General features: G+C 31.0%; 1 protein-coding gene across 6 annotated transcripts in view; it reads left to right on the top strand.

The window, feature by feature from the left end:
- Positions 1 to 16,117, top strand: part of PLCZ1 (phospholipase C zeta 1) — a 105,406-nt gene that overhangs the window by 75,580 nt on the left and 13,709 nt on the right. For 4 of the 6 annotated variants that reach the window (XM_031938377.1, XM_031938374.1, XM_031938378.1 and 1 more), the window contains one exon: positions 13,534 to 13,683. The exons of the other annotated variants lie outside the window; for them this stretch is intronic. In XM_031938377.1, coding sequence (XP_031794237.1) covers positions 13,534 to 13,683 — 150 coding nt within the window. The remainder of the gene's footprint in view (positions 1 to 13,533; positions 13,684 to 16,117) is intronic. 6 annotated transcript variants of the gene reach the window in all.

The following is a 16,117-nucleotide window of genomic DNA, read 5'->3' as shown; positions in this document are numbered from 1 at the left end:
AAAAAGATAAAAATGTAACTAGAAAGAAAAAAAAACATAAGAAATTCAATATGGTTAAATGTATGGCAATTCTATATGGCAAGCTAATATTTGTAACTCTTAATGCATTATTGCGATAAGAGCAGCTAAAAAGAGTATGTATAGCCAGAGGGTGTGGATATAAGGTGACTTTGATGGGATGATTAACCCCCCCCCCCAAAAAAAATTTAAATGGTGAGAAAGAAAATTGTACTGGAAGAAGAAGGAGGAGAAAGTTTGAATGGGAATAAATTGTCCCACATAAAAGAGGTACAAAAGAGTTACAACAATGGAGGGGAAGATATGGGGGGTGGTGATGAGCAAAACTTAAATCTTACTCTTATCAAAATTGGCTCAAAGAGGGAATAATATACATACTCAGTTGGACAGGGAAATCTATCTTTCTGTATAAGGAAGAAAAAGGAATGGAAGTAATAAAAAAGTGGAGGGAAAAACTAATAAAAAGGAGGTAATATTATGGAAGGATGTGATAAGTAAAACACTTGTGAGGAGGGGAAAATTGAGGAATGAGAGAGAGGAGGATAAACAAATCAAAAAAATCATGGAAAGATATATATATATATATATATATATATATAGTTAGTTATCATAACTATAAATGTGAATGGGATTACCACACCCAATAAAACTGAAATGGATAGCAGCATGAATCAAAAAGCAAATCCTATAACATGTTGTTTATTTTTAAAAAATCATTTGAAGCAGAGAAATACAAACTTGGTAAAAAGTAAGGAGTTAGAATAGAATTTATTATGCTTCAGCTGAAACAAAGAAAGCAGAGATGTCAGCCATGAACTTAGGCAAAAGCAAAAATAGATCTTATTAAAAGAGATAAAAAGGAAAACTGTATTTTGCTGAAAGGTACCATAGACAATGAAGTAAAATCAATACTAAACATATATTTACCAAATGGTATGGTATTTAAACTTCTGAAGGAAAAATTAAATGAGTTATTGGAGAAATGGCTTATAAAACTATACTAGTAAGGACCTCAACTTTCTCCTCTTAGAACTAGATTATACAAAAAATATATATAATAATAAAAAAGAAGATGAGATGAATAAAATTCTGGAAGTGCCATAAACATTGAATTTAGATCAATACTTAACATATATGCACCAAATGGTATGCTACTTAAATTTTTTAAAGGAGAAATTAAATTAGTTACAGAAGGAAATAGATAATTAAACTGTACCTCAATTTTTTCCTCTTAGAAGTAGATAAATCTATTAAAATAAACAAGAAAGAAGATTGAGAGGTAAATAAAATTCTAGTAAAGTTAGATATGGTATATCTCTAGAGGAAGTTGAGTGGGAATAAAAAGGAGTATACCTTTTACTTAGCATTATATGTCCCCTATACAAAAATTGACCATGTGTTAGAATACAAAACCCTCATAACCAAATGCAGAAAAGCAGAAATAGAAAATACTTCCTTTTCATATCATAATTCAATGCAAATTGCATTCAATAATGTACAATGGAGAGATTAAAAATTAATCACAAATTAAATTCTGAAAAAATGAATCAAAGAACAAATTAGCCAATACTTTCATCAAAAAACTGATGACAATGGAACAACATACCAAAACTTATGGGATGCAGCCAAAATAGTACTTAGAGGAAATTTTATATCTCTAATTACTTACATAAAAAAGAGTGAGCAAACAACTAAAAAAAACCCTAGAAAAATAACAAAAAAACAAATAAATTAGAAATTCTAGAAATCAAAGAAGAGGTCAATAAAATTTAAAGTAAGAAAACCATTGAAATAATAAATAAAACTAGAAACTGGTTTAATGGGGGGGGGGAAAGAAAATAGATAAGCAATTGATTAATTTGATTTTTTTTTAAAGAGAAAGCCAAATGACTGGAACAAAAATGAAAGAGTTAAAATTACCACCAATGAAGAGGAAATTAAGACCCAATTATATGTTACTAAATTTGAGAATCAAAATGAAATGGGTAAATATCTATAAAACTATAAATTAGTCAGATTAACAGAATAAAACACTTAACCCAATCTTAGAAAAAGAAATTGAATAAGCCATCATTGAACTTTCTAAGAAAAAATATGTAGGATCACATGGATTCACCAGTGAATTCTATGAAACATTTAAAGAATAATTAATTCTAACACTTGTAAAGTATTTGGAAAAATAGATAAAGAAGGAATCATAGCAAATTTCTTTCATGACACAAATGTGGTGCTGATATTTAAATCAAGAAGAGCCAAAACAGACAAAAGAAAAGTATAGACCAATATCCTCAATGAATATTGATTTTAAAATTCTAAGTAAAATACAGAAAGTATACATACATCAGAAGTTGAATATATTATAACTAGGTGGAATTTATACCAAGAATGCAGTGTTGATTGAATATGAGGAAATCTATCAGTGTAATTGACCATGTAAACAACAGAAATCATATGATTATCTCAATAGATGCAGAAAAAGCCTGACAAAATATAACACTCATCCCTATTAAAAATGATAGAGAGTATGAGAATAAATGGAGCTCATCTCAAAATGATAAGCAATCTCTAAATATTAGCAAGTATTATCTGTAATGGGGATAAATTAGATAAGATCAGGGATGAGAAGCAAGGATGTCCATTATTACTTTTATTTTTAATATTGTACTAGAAATGTTAGCTATAGCATAAAAGAAGAAAGAAATATTAAATTAGAATAAGCAGTGGGGTAACCATATTATATTTATATATTATGATGTTATACTTAGAAAATCCTAGAGAATAAACTTAAAAGCCACTTGAAATAATTAACAACTTTAATAAATTTGCAGGATACAAAATAAAAACACATAAATTATTAGCATTTCTTTATATTAAATAGCAAAGCTCTGTGGCAAAAGATAAAGAGAAATCCCATTTAAAATAATTGTAAACAATATAAAATATGTGGGAGTCTACCTGCCAAGATAAATTCAGAAATTATATGAATACAAGTATAAAACACTTTTCCCATAAGTAAAGTTAGATTAAAATCATTGAAAAACATCAATTATTCATGGGTAGGTTGAGCCAATATAATAAAAATGCCAATTCTAAATAAATTAATACATTTATTCAGTATCATACCAATCTATCAAAAATTATTTATAGAATTATAAAACAGGTAACAAAATTCCTCTTTGAAGAACAAAAGCTCAAGTATATCAAGGGATATCAAGGGGTTATTAATGAAAAAATGTGAAAGTGGTCTAGCTGCATTCAATCTCAAAGTACATTAAAAAGCAATAACTATCAAAATTATCTGGTACTGGCTAAGCAGTAGAGTTGTGCATAAGTGGAATAGATTAGGTATACATTACATTATAGTAAATGACCTTAATAATCTAATATATGATAAGCCCAAAGATCCAAGCTTTAAAAACAAAATTTAATATTTGACAAAAACTGTTGGGAAAACTGGAAAACAGTATTGTAAAAACTTTGAAGACAAACACCTCATACTATATATTAAGTTAATATCAAAATGGGTATATTATTAACACATTAAAGATGATACCTAACCAAGTTAAAAGAGCATGGGATAGTTTATCTGTCAGATTTATAGATAAAGGGAAAATTTAGGACCAAAAAAGATATAAAGAATGTTACAAAATATAAATTAAATAATTTGATTATGTAAAATTATTTTATTTTCACAAAATAATTGCTACCAAAATTATAAGGGGAGCAGAGAACTAGGACTTTTTTTTTCCAATAAGTATCTCTGATAAAAACCTCATTTCTCAAGTAAATACAGAACTGAGTCATATTTATAACAATACAAATCATTCTCCAATTGATAAATGGTCAGATGTTATGTACAAGCAATTTTCAGACAAAGAGATCAAAGCTATCTATAGTCACTATTGATCAGAGAAAAGTAAATTAAAACAATTCTGAGGTACTATCTCCATACCTCTCAGATGGGCTAGTTTGACACAAAAGGAAAATGTTGAGTGTTGGAGAGGATGTGGGGAAATTGGGACACTAATGAACTGTTGGTAGAGATATATCTGATTATTTGCCATCTTGGAAAGGGGAAGAGAAAGGAAGGAAATAGGAATAAAAGAACTCAAATAATTTAAATAAAAATGTTGAAATATTGGAAAAAGATTGGCAGCCCCTTTTATAGATTAATTTTCTATTCCTTAGATAGTAACACTTGGATATGTAACTAGAATGCTATGATGTTGTAATTAGATTTCTTATTTTGTTAATATGGGTATTCCTTCCAAAAGCCCAGGTCTTGATTGATAGACATGTTATTTTTTATGATTCTTATTCATAGACTTCTGTAAAATCCTCCGCAAAGGAGTCTATTTAACATTCTTCCATTACATGTGTAGTTAAAAGAATGTTAGTTATATACTATTTTTCTAGTCATGAAACTCCTTGTTATACCAATTTATATTGCTTCTTATAAATAATTCCTCATTGGTGCAACCTATATATGCAAACAGGCAGCAGCTAGAACTCTAGAACTAGAATCAGGAAGACAAGTTCAAATTTAGCCTCAGGAATTTGCTAGCTACTTGACCTTGGAAAAGGTCAGTTTCTTTAAGTATAAAATAAGAATAGTAATAATACCTACCTTTCTGTATTGTTGAGAGAATAAAATGTTTCCAAATTATGTTTAACATTTTAAAATTTTTCATTTAAAAAATTGTATTCTAAATTTTTTCTACGCCCTTCCAAATAGAATCATGGAGAGCTGAATATGACTAATTGGTTAAGGAAAATCTAGAAATAACACCAAAAAGTCATATTCATTATAGGGAATTTGAATGCTAAAGAAGGAAATAAAAATGTAATTGAAATAATTAGCAAGTTTGGCCTTGTAGTTCAAAATAAAGCAGGGAAGAGACTGATAGACTTTTGTCAAGATAACTTACTGATCATCATAGCAAACATTCTCAACAATCCAAAAAGTGATTCTCTATGTGGACATCACCAAATGGTCAGTATCAAAATCATACTGATTATATATTTGCCGACAAAGTTGGAGAAACTATATATAGTCAGCCACAACAAAACTCTGTCTCAGATCATGAGCTTCTTTTTGCAAAATGCAGACTTAAATTGAAGGAAGTTTGAAAAAACCATCATTCTGTATAGTTATGACCCAAAAAACATCTCTTATGAATATGCAGTGAAGGTGAATAGATTTAAGATATTAGATCTAGTAGGTAGAGTGCCTAAAGAACTATGGTTGGAAGTTTACAATACTTTTCAAAAGGCAGCAAATAAAACTTTTCAATGAAAAAAGAAGAGCAAGAAAGCAAAAATGACATAAATAGCTGAGGAAAGAAGAAAAGGGAAAGGGAAAGGAGAATGGAGAAGTTGTACCCAACTGAATTCTAGAGAATAGCAAAGAGAGAAAAGAAAGTTTTCTTAAATGACCAACATAAAGAAAGAAGAAAACAATACAATGGGAAAGAAGATACTATTTAAAGAAAATTAGAGTTATCACATGTTATGTTCACTTCTTTTTTCTGTTTTTTATCTGTCTTCTGTTTTTTCCCTTTTGCTCTGATTTTTTCTCTTCCAAAATGATTCATAAAGTAATGTATATTAAAAATAAATAAATTAACTAGGAAAAAGAAAATAAAAGAAAAAAAATAGAGTTATCAAGGGAAAGTTTTATGCAAAAATGGGCATGATAAAAACAAAATTAGTAGGGACTTAACAGAAGTAGAGAGATTAAGAAGAAATGGCAAGAATATAAAGAAAAAATTATACAAGAAAGATTTTAATATCACTGGGAGTCATAATGTTGTAGTTACTGATCTAATCAGACATCCTAGAAAATAAAGTCATGTAGGCCTTAGGAAGTATTACTAATAATAAGTCTGATGGAGACAATGGAATTTTACCTGATCTATTTAAAATTGTAAAAGATGATGCTGTTAAAGTGCTGCACTCAATATCCCAGCCAATTTGAAAAACTCAACAGTGGCTACTGGATTGGAAAAGATCAGTTTATGTCCTATTTCTAAACAAGAGTAATACAAAAGAATTGAATTACTGAACAATTGCACTCATTTCACATATCAGCAAAATTATGCTTAAGATTCTTTAAGGTAAGCTTTGGCAATATGTACACTCAAAATTGCTAGAAGTGCAGTATGGTTTTCCAAGAAGCAGAGGAACTAGAAACCAAATTGCCAACATTTGTTGAAATTCTGGGAAAAACAAGGGAATTACAGAACAACACCTACTTCTGCTTCATTGACAATATTAAGACCTTTGCATAGATTTCAACAAAATGTGACAAGTCCTCAAGGAAATGAGAGTACCAGATCATTTTACCCGCCTCCTTAATAAACTGTCTATGGGTCAAGAAGCAACAGTTAGGACCAAACATGGAACAATTGATTTGGCTTAAGATTGGGAAAGAAGTAAAACAGTACTCTGTGTTATCACTGGAACTTTTAAGCAAAATATATCATACAAAATGCAAGGCTGAATGAACAAATGTTGGAATTAAGGAAGTTGGGAGAAATATTAACAATCTCAGCTATGGAGATGATACCACTCTGATGGCAAAAAGTGAAAAAGAATTAAGAATTCTTGTAGTGAAGGTAAAGGAAAAGAGTATAAATGTTGAATGTTAACATCAAAAAAAAAATTAAGATCTTAGCAATTGGTCCCATCACTTCCTGGTAACGGAGAGCAAAGAAATGGAAATCAAGCCAGATTTATGTTCTTGGACTCAAATATCACTGCAGACAGACAGCAGCCATGAAATAAAAAGATGCTTTCTTTTTGGAAGAAGAGTTATGACAAACCTGGACAGCATAATAAAAGCAGAGACATTACCTTGCCAACAAAGACATTGTCAAAGTTAGGGATTTTTTTTTTTAAATATCACTGCCTAACTGTGAGAGTTTGACTGTGAGGAAAGCTGAGAAAGAGATACTTTCAGGTTATAGTGCTTGAAGAAGACTTTGGGGAGTTCCTTGGACAGCAAGGAGATCAAATTAATGCTGAAAGGAACTAACCCAGACTATTATTATAAGGGCAAATATTGAAACTGTACCTTAAATACTTGGCCACATAATGAGAAGCACTGATTGGCCTGATGCTGGGAAAGATTGAAAGCAAAATTGAAAAGGGAATGTCAAGAGGATGAGATGAAAATGGTAGTGTCATGAAAGCAATGGATATGAGCTTGGGCAAACTTCATGAGATAGTGGGTGATAGAAGGCTATGGTCCCTGGGGTCACAAAGAATCAGACACAACTGAACTAATAAACAATATTTTTGTACAAGTAGGTCTTTTTCTTTTTAAAAATGTGATCTCTTGGAGATACAGATTTAGTATATTATTGGGTTTTGCTGCAGTTTTATAGCCATTTAGGAATAATTTAAAATTGGTCTCCAAAATTGTTGGACCAGGTCACAATTCCACCAAAAGTGCTATATCCCCATTTTCCACATTCTTTCCAGCATTTCTGTCATTTTAACCAATCTTAGTTGATGGGGTACCTCAGCCTTGTTTAATTTGCATTTCTCTAGTCAATAGTGATTTAAAGCATTTTTAAATGTGACATAGTAGTTTTGATTTCTTCTTTTGAAAACTGCTTGTTCACATCTTTTAACTATTTATTAATTGGGAAATAGCTCTCATTTTTAGAAATTAATCTTTGTTCTTTGTATATTTGAGAAATGAAACCTGCATTAGAAACTTGTTATAAATTCCCTTCCCTCTCCAGTTTCTGGCTTTCTTTCTAATTCTGGTTGTACTAGTTTTGTGTTTTAATTTTATGTAATCAAAATTACTTCCATTATGCAGAGACAGGTGAATTTTTCCATGCTTTACTAATTTATTTATGATATCACCCTTTATCTCTCCACAATCTGTTTTTTTCCAGTTCAGCTGTTTTTCCAATGAGATAAGTCACATAATTTGCCATTTAAAAATACTTTTGACTTTTATTATTTCTTGATGTTCCATAGAGTTACCTGCCCAATTCTAAATTAAAAGTAATTACTTCAGTGAGCACCTGTGCTTCTTTTTCCATTTGGTCAATTCTGTTTCTTAACATATTATTTTCATCAGTATTTTTGTGCCTCTTCTATGAAGCTGTTAATTGTGTAATCAGTGTAGCCTTTGAGGCTGAGATGCAACAAAGTATAGACCAATTTCCTCTCACTTATGCTAATTTTGGCCTAATAATTAATGTCAAGAAAACACAGATTCTCCCTTAATCGGCTCCACATCATCCACATGTAGAACCATTAGTTACAGTAAGTGGAGAAATTTTTAATATTATGAATAAGTTTACTTCACTTGGTGCACACATTGCCAGAGCTAGCTCAGTGTTTGGGAAGTTCTGAAGGAAAGTGTGGGAGAGAAGTCCTTTATTGACCTAAACTGCTGAGCCTTCAAACTACTGCAGACAATGCAACTCCTATTGATTGGTTAGCTTATTCAGGTGCCAAACATATATTTGCCTAAAAGACTACTTTCAGAGAACTCACACAAAGCAAGTGCTCACATGAGGGTCAGAAGAAGCAATACAAGGACACAAAGAGAACTTTGGAATAAATTATGAGACACAGGAGACAAATTGTCCAGAATGTCATGCCTCCATCAAAAAAGGTGCTGTGTTTTATGAGCAAAGCAGAATTTCAAAAGCTCAAGATAAATATGAGATATTCAAATTTAGAGGCTCTTCCACCCCAAAAGTTCATATAGAAATGAACTATTTGTGTCCAACCTGTTTCAAGCTAGTATTGGTCTGATCAGCCACTCAGACATACTATAACAAAGGACAACAGTAAATTTTTCTTTCATAATTTTCCTTCATCTCTTTAATTTCTTTTCCCATTTTTTCTTTCTATCACTCTTATTTAATTTTTAAAATGATTTTTAAAGCTCTTATAGGAATTCTTGTTGGGCTTTGTATTGTCACTTTTTTCCCCTGTAGGCTTTGTATGTAGCTCTTTTGACATGATTGTCTTCTAAGTTTATATCTTGATATTTCCTAATTTTTTATGGTCAGCTTTTTGGTTTGCTCATTTAACAAGGCTATTTCTTGATTTGGAATTTTATGTTAAAAAGTTGGGCTCTGTTAGTGGGGGAGGGGTTTGGGATGAATAGTGCTCCAAGTTTCAGATTTTTGCATTGTTGTTTCTAAGCTAATTCTAGAGTTCTGAAAATTGTCTGTGTTTCTAATCTCACGATTAATTGATGATCTAGAATAGCTCAGAAGCAACAGTGAAAAAATCTGAAATTTGTAATCTCTTGATTGTTTTGGGGTGAATGTCTCACTCTGGCCTTTTGTCAACTCACTTGTTCCAGGAATCAGTTTGAAGGAATTATTATAAAGTTGTTTAGAGAGGAATGTTAAGAAAGCTTTGCTGTAATTCTTTTTTTTACCATCTTGGTTCCATTCCCATAAATTCCTTAGAAAGGTCTCAAGTTCAATTTCTGCTTTTGACACTTACCAGCTGTGTGATTGTCAGTGATTTCATCTAACCATTATTTGCTTTAGTTTACTCACTGTAAAATGGTTATATCCAGAATGGGATAAAATGAGCTAATCATTATTAAGAAGTAAATACCCCACAAAGTATAAGCATAGAGAAATTTTAATATAATAAAATTATTTATCTGAAATCAAAAGCAAAGATCATATTCAGTAGGGACATACTAGAATCTTTTTTAAGAAACATGGAAGTAAAGAAATAATGTTTGTTTTCCTTACTATTATTTGATGTAGTTCTAGAAGTTCTAGTAATAACAGAAGAGCAAGGGAAAGAAAGTAAGATTATAAAGATAAACAATAAGAAGATGAAACTATATTTATTGACAATTGGATAGTATGCTTGAAAAATCCTAGAGAATCAGCAAAGAAACTAATTGGGCAATTAATAACTATTGCAGTTATTGCAGGCTAAAAAATAAATCTTCAAAATCAATATCATTTCTATACAACAAAATGTCAAAAGAAAAATAGAAAGGGAAATCTCATCCCAAATAACTACAAAATTTATAGACTATCCGGGAATCAATCTGCCAGTGTGCAAAAAAAAAAAAATTGTATGGGTTTAATTACAAAATATTTAAAGAAAAAAAAAACCAGTTTAAATAGTTGGAGAAAATATCTACTTTTTATGGCTGGACCATGTCAATATACTAAAAATTACCAAAGTTAATTTATGTTTTCAAAGCTATGACAATCAAATTACCAAAGGGATACTTTATAGGACACAATAATAAAATTTGTTTGGAAAAATAAAAATTATACAACATTAGAGAAAATGATGTAAAGAAATAGGAATGAAGGAGAAAAACACAGATCTCAGACTATATTTTAAAGCACCCCTCATCAAAACTATCAGGTATTGTTTTAAAAATAGAGCTATAGATTAATGGGAAAGATTAGACAGAGAATCAGAAGCAGTGGAATTCAGTAACAATATTTGATAAAGTATAAAATGTAAACTGCCTAGAAAAATTTTCTTATTTGACAAAAAATGCTTGGAAAAACTGCAAAGCAATCTGGCAAAAATTAACTTTAGCCAAAACTTCATACCATATTCTACAATAGATTCTAAATGGATATGAGACCCTAACATTAAAAATCAAATTAAAAAATACAGGCAATTGCAAAAGATAATAGATAACTTTGATTACTTGAAACCAAAAAACTTCCACATAAAACAAAATTAAAGCACTGAGGATTAGAAGGAAAATAGTTGAATAGGAAAAATTACTGTCACATTTTTTCTGATAAATTTTAGTATCCAAGATATATAAATAATTAATATATATGCATATAAACATACATATATAACTAATTGCCATTTCCAATAAATGAGTAGTCAAACAATATAAAAAGTTCTCAATAAAAGTATTGCAAAGTACTCACAATCACATGATAGAATACTCCAGATCACTATTAATACCAGAAATGTAAATAAAATAACTCTGAAGTTTCACCTTATTTTCTGAAAATTAGTAAAGATGACAAAAATGACAACAGTCAATGCTGGGAGGTTTGTAGAATAATTATCACAGTAACATATTGTTTGTGGAGCTATGAACTGGTACAACCATTTTGGAAGTCATTTTGGAATTGTACAAATAAAATGACTGAAATGTTCACTCCTTTTGAATCAGAGACTATATTACTGGATTCAAATACCAAGGAGAAAATCATTTGTAGAAATTCTCCATAAAAGTCTATTGTATGAATTTATAATAATTGAGAAAACAAAGTCTGAGCTATGAAAGGTTGCAATGAGTCCAAGACTCCCTCAATAGTCAGCAAGTCCCTAAAGAGAGATTTATGATGGTTTTTATAGTAAAGCACAGTTACTATTTTTAACATTACTATTTTTAGATTTAAGAATTTTCCATTTTGGGGACTCTGACAGTTTGTAACCACCTGCATCCTGCAAAACTGTTAACGAGTGGTACAGTAATAAATGAGTTACCTGAAATTACATGACTTACAGAAAAGTGAAACAACTCTGGTAGCTATACAAAATGTTGGGAATGCTACAAAATTGTTTGTTTGGTTTTCTCTATCACAAAATTTCTTTTTTTCTGTCACAAAATTTCTACCACTGCATTTTGTGATAGCAAAGAACTGGAAGCAAAATAGATATCCATTGTTTTGGGAATGGCTAAACAAATTGTGGTATGTAATATTAATGTGCTGTAAGAAATTTTGTATGTGAAACATGGAAATATCTACATGAACTGATTAATAGTGAAGTAAACAGAGCCAAGAAAACTATCTACACAATTATTACAGCAATATAAATGGAGAGGAAAAAAATAAATGCCTAAAAAAAAAAATCTAGTGACTAACAAAATTATTAAGATTTGCATGACTTAAATGCAGCTATATGAGAGGATACTTTCAACCCATTCTTCATGGAAGTTGAAGGTCCACAGATATTGTACATTGCATATGTTTTAGGACTATTATCAATTTGATGATCAATTATGCTGATTTTTTCTCTTTTTTTTTGGCTTTGAAAATTATTACTCATCATATATAATAGTTATCTGGCAAGGGAAGAGAAAAGATATTAAAGAAAACAATGTTGATGCCAAAAAGACATTAAGAAAAAATTATTTTAAAAAATGAAACATTTGGAAATAATGAGTTAAATAAACAGGCAATTCTTCTAAAGAAATCCAAGTTAATAATAGTCAATATAAAATGCTCCAAATCACTAATAATTGGAGAAATTTTCCTTGGAGAGTACATTGTTCCTGATATTCAAATTTTGTTATCAGTATCCTTTGCCCCTTTTATTGGAGTACTGGGGAGAAGAACAAAGAAGTGGCTTATACTTTATTTCTCACAAGCTATATTCCTTTGCACTGGATTTTGTTTTACTCTCAAGCAAGGTACCTCATTTTCCACCCTCCTCTTTTTTTAGTTTCCTTTTGTATGTTGTCTTCCCTCATTAAATTATAAGCTCTTTATGGGTAAGGATCATTTTTTTTTTCATATTTGTATCACCAGCACTTAGCACAGTCCCTATCACATAATAGGCACTTAATTTTCATTGATTGAAATGAAATTTTGAAGAATTTTGATACTTGTCAGATAAGTAAGGATTAAAAAAAAGTAAAATGAAAATTATTGGAGGGGATCCAGGAAAATTGGTGTGCTACTGGTATGCTTTGATCTAGTCATTCTGGAAAATAATTTGGCACTGTTCCCTCAAAACACCAAACTGCAAACACTCTTTGACCCAATTATATCACCCATAGGCTCATAAACCAAAGAATCGTAGAACAATTTACCTAGTAACATCACATTAATTAAAAAAACAAATAGGAGAGACTAACTCCTCTGATTAATTGAATTATTACTTATGACTCAAGAGAACCAGTGTTGAATGAAGCATATTACCCACTTCTTGTGAAGCAGAATGATAATTCCATAGCCTCAAGCCATGGAATGAAACATACATTTTTAGACATAGCAAATGTGTTAATTTTCTGGTTTGATTATTTATTTATCATAAGGATTATATTTTGGGAGCACTTAGGGATGAGGGAAACTAATAACAATATTGCCCCCAAAATAGAAAAAAAGAAAAGAAAGAAGAAAATAATGTACAGAAGAAAAAAGAAAGAAGTTCAGAAAGAAATAGGACAGCTTTGAAAGAAATATGTTGAATTTCTCACATTTTAATTTTTTTAAGTAAACTGTGTAGAATAGAATTTTTATTTCACATATAATTATTTTATACTGTTGTTTATATGTAAAAATAGTCGTCTTTGGAGAGAGTATTATGAATATTTTAAAAATAATAGTACAGACATATATCAGCCACCCTATATTTGAAAAAGATGATAGATGATTTATGAAATGTAACACATTTTCTTCATATTATTAGTCTTAAAAGGGTATAGAGGAAAAGCTATATATATAAATTAACCTTTTTTCCCTTCAAAGATGAGCCTTTTTCTTTGATTGTATTTGTTATTTTACATTTCAGCTTTTTCTCCTCGATGGAATGAAACTTTTACATTTACCATCCATGCCCCAGAAATGGCACTAGTACGTTTTGTTGCTGAAAATCAGGTTACAATAGGTTCAAATGAATTCCTTGGACAGTATACATTACCATTGCTATGCATGGATAAAGGTGATTTTTCTAAAACTATTATTTCAGTTTCTACAAACTATATAAGTACTACAGTATTTAATTCAATATGCTAAGTAACTAAGGATACAACAATCAAAGATAACTTGGTCCTTGCCCTTATAAAGCTTTGAGACTAATAGAGAAGATAATCTGTGTACAAAATAAGTCTAACCCTAAGAGGGAATGTCATGTGGGTTAAGCTTGGTCTAGACAAAATATTCCATGATGAAAAACATTTTCAACTTTTGATGAGGGAAGACTAATGAAAGAAAAAGAACATAAGCTGAATCTTGAAAGCAAATCAGGATTTTAAGAGTTAGTGATATGAAGGAAATCCATTGAAATCTGCATGAAATCATTAAGATAGGAGAAAACAGAGACCATCTAGAAGTTCAATGTGACATGAAAGGAAATTATGTGAAAAATATTATAAAGACTGGAAATTTAATTTGAAACTAACTTTTTGATGGCCTCAAATGTCAGGCTGAGTATAGATTTTATCCAGAAGGAAGTTTCTTGAATATAAGACAGGGACTACTAATATGGTCAGCTACCTTAGGAAGTGTAATTTGTTATCTGGGAGCAGGAAAGACTAGAGTGAGTGATATGAGGTAGAAACCTATTAATTGTTTAGGTGATAAGTGATGTGGACTCTCCTAGTGGGCTACCCTTTAATGGAAAAGGTGTTTCCATGGCTATATATCTAAATTCCCTTTCTACCAAATTCTAGTTACAAAAAGACCACCACAAATATTAAATAGTAAATAAACCTATTTATCCAAGGTGATAGTAAATGGAAATTAAAGAAGTTACACAGATTAGAATTTGCCAGACATTATACAGAGTGACTGAGCCCTCTGATTGGGAGTGAGATATATCAACCAAGAGAAAGATAATCCCTAATTTACCTAAGCAGAAACTCCTTGAAGTCTCTTAGTGATGCAAGCTGAATTTTTATAAGGACATGCTCAAGGTACTGGCTTCTGCTTAAAATTTTTTCTTTCTTTAAGGATCTTTCTGAAGAGAGCTGGAATTATGTTTATTCACTCTGAAAGATGGAAACAAAAACATTTCTCTTCTCTCAAGTTCTTCCAACTTTATCCCTTATGCAAACATAAAGCAGAGTTATCATCCTCTTTACCAGTGAGGGCCTGGGTTACATTTGTGTGGCAATTCCCTCTACAATATAGATCACAATTCTTCTATAATTCATTTTCTTGTGAGTTGCTTGAGAATTAGAGAAGTTTAAGAAATGAGATTTAACCTCAAGTCTTATTGCTCCATGACCAAGCACCTTTCAGAAATTGACAAGAGATGAATAAAATCATTGTCTAGGAAAGGGGATCCAGCTGGGGATAGATAGCACAAAACATTAACAAGTAATTTTTATTTAATTATTTAATTTTTGGGGGGCAGCTAGGGCACACTCTGAAGTCAGGAGGACCTGAGTTCAAATCCAGCCTCAGACACTTAATACTTTCTAGCTGTGTGACCCTGGGCAAGTCACTTAACCCCAATTCCCTCAGCAAAAAAAAAAAAATTGTTGGTATCTCAGGTGTACCTTTGGAACAGAACAGAAATAGAAGAAAGTCAAGGGTAAGATAAATACAAACTGGAGAAGATTGTTGACCTTAGAGTAAATGGGACCCGAAAAAGAATGACAGACCTGGAAAAGAAAGAGAATGAGGAACTAGAAAGGAGGAGAAAGTTTAGAAAAAGTGGGTCCAAAAGAGAATCTTTTGAAGAGAAAACTGAGGTAGGAAAGGAATTTCACCTTGAAATCTTAGAGGGAGAGATTTCTGGGTGATGGTGAGGTATAAAGTGTGACCCTTGAATAGCCAATAATGTGAAGATGACAATCAAAGGAGTTTAGAATATTAAGGAAAGAAGAAGCCAATTAAAAATTTTTAAAATGTTTGTTATTAAAATGTTGTTAAACTGTGGTGTGGAGATAAGATCATAAATCAGGTGAAATCATTGAGAAATATATGTTCAGGTAAAAGGCAGATTCAAGAATCAGATAGGATGAGCTTTAAGTGAAGAGAGACTGTCAAGTATCAGTGACAGAGAATTTAAAGGTGATATTGGAGAGAAAAGAGCATATTATTTTTCCCTTGTTCTATTTTTTGGGAGTGGGAAGATTAGGGAAGAAAAGACCAGGACTGGAGAGTGTGAGTAAGGGGAGTTCCTTCCTCAGAGGAAAGATTAGATCAGGAAGTGAAAAGACAAGATATAAGAGGAAGAGACACATCTTTGTTGGGAAGTTGGTCAGGAAGAGGTTTGAGATCACAGAGATGAAGGTAACAAGGGCTTAGGACACAACCTGGAAATACTGCTGGCCACAAGTCTGAGGTAGTTTGCATAGTTAAGAATAAGTCAATCAATACATCAATAAAAAGGTCCTTGTTTTATTATACTGATAGAGTCTCTACTT

Source organism: Sarcophilus harrisii, chromosome 5, assembly GCF_902635505.1.
Source record: "Sarcophilus harrisii chromosome 5, mSarHar1.11, whole genome shotgun sequence".
NCBI lineage: Eukaryota > Metazoa > Chordata > Mammalia > Dasyuromorphia > Dasyuridae > Sarcophilus > Sarcophilus harrisii.
This window is presented reverse-complemented; position numbering and strand designations above follow the sequence as displayed.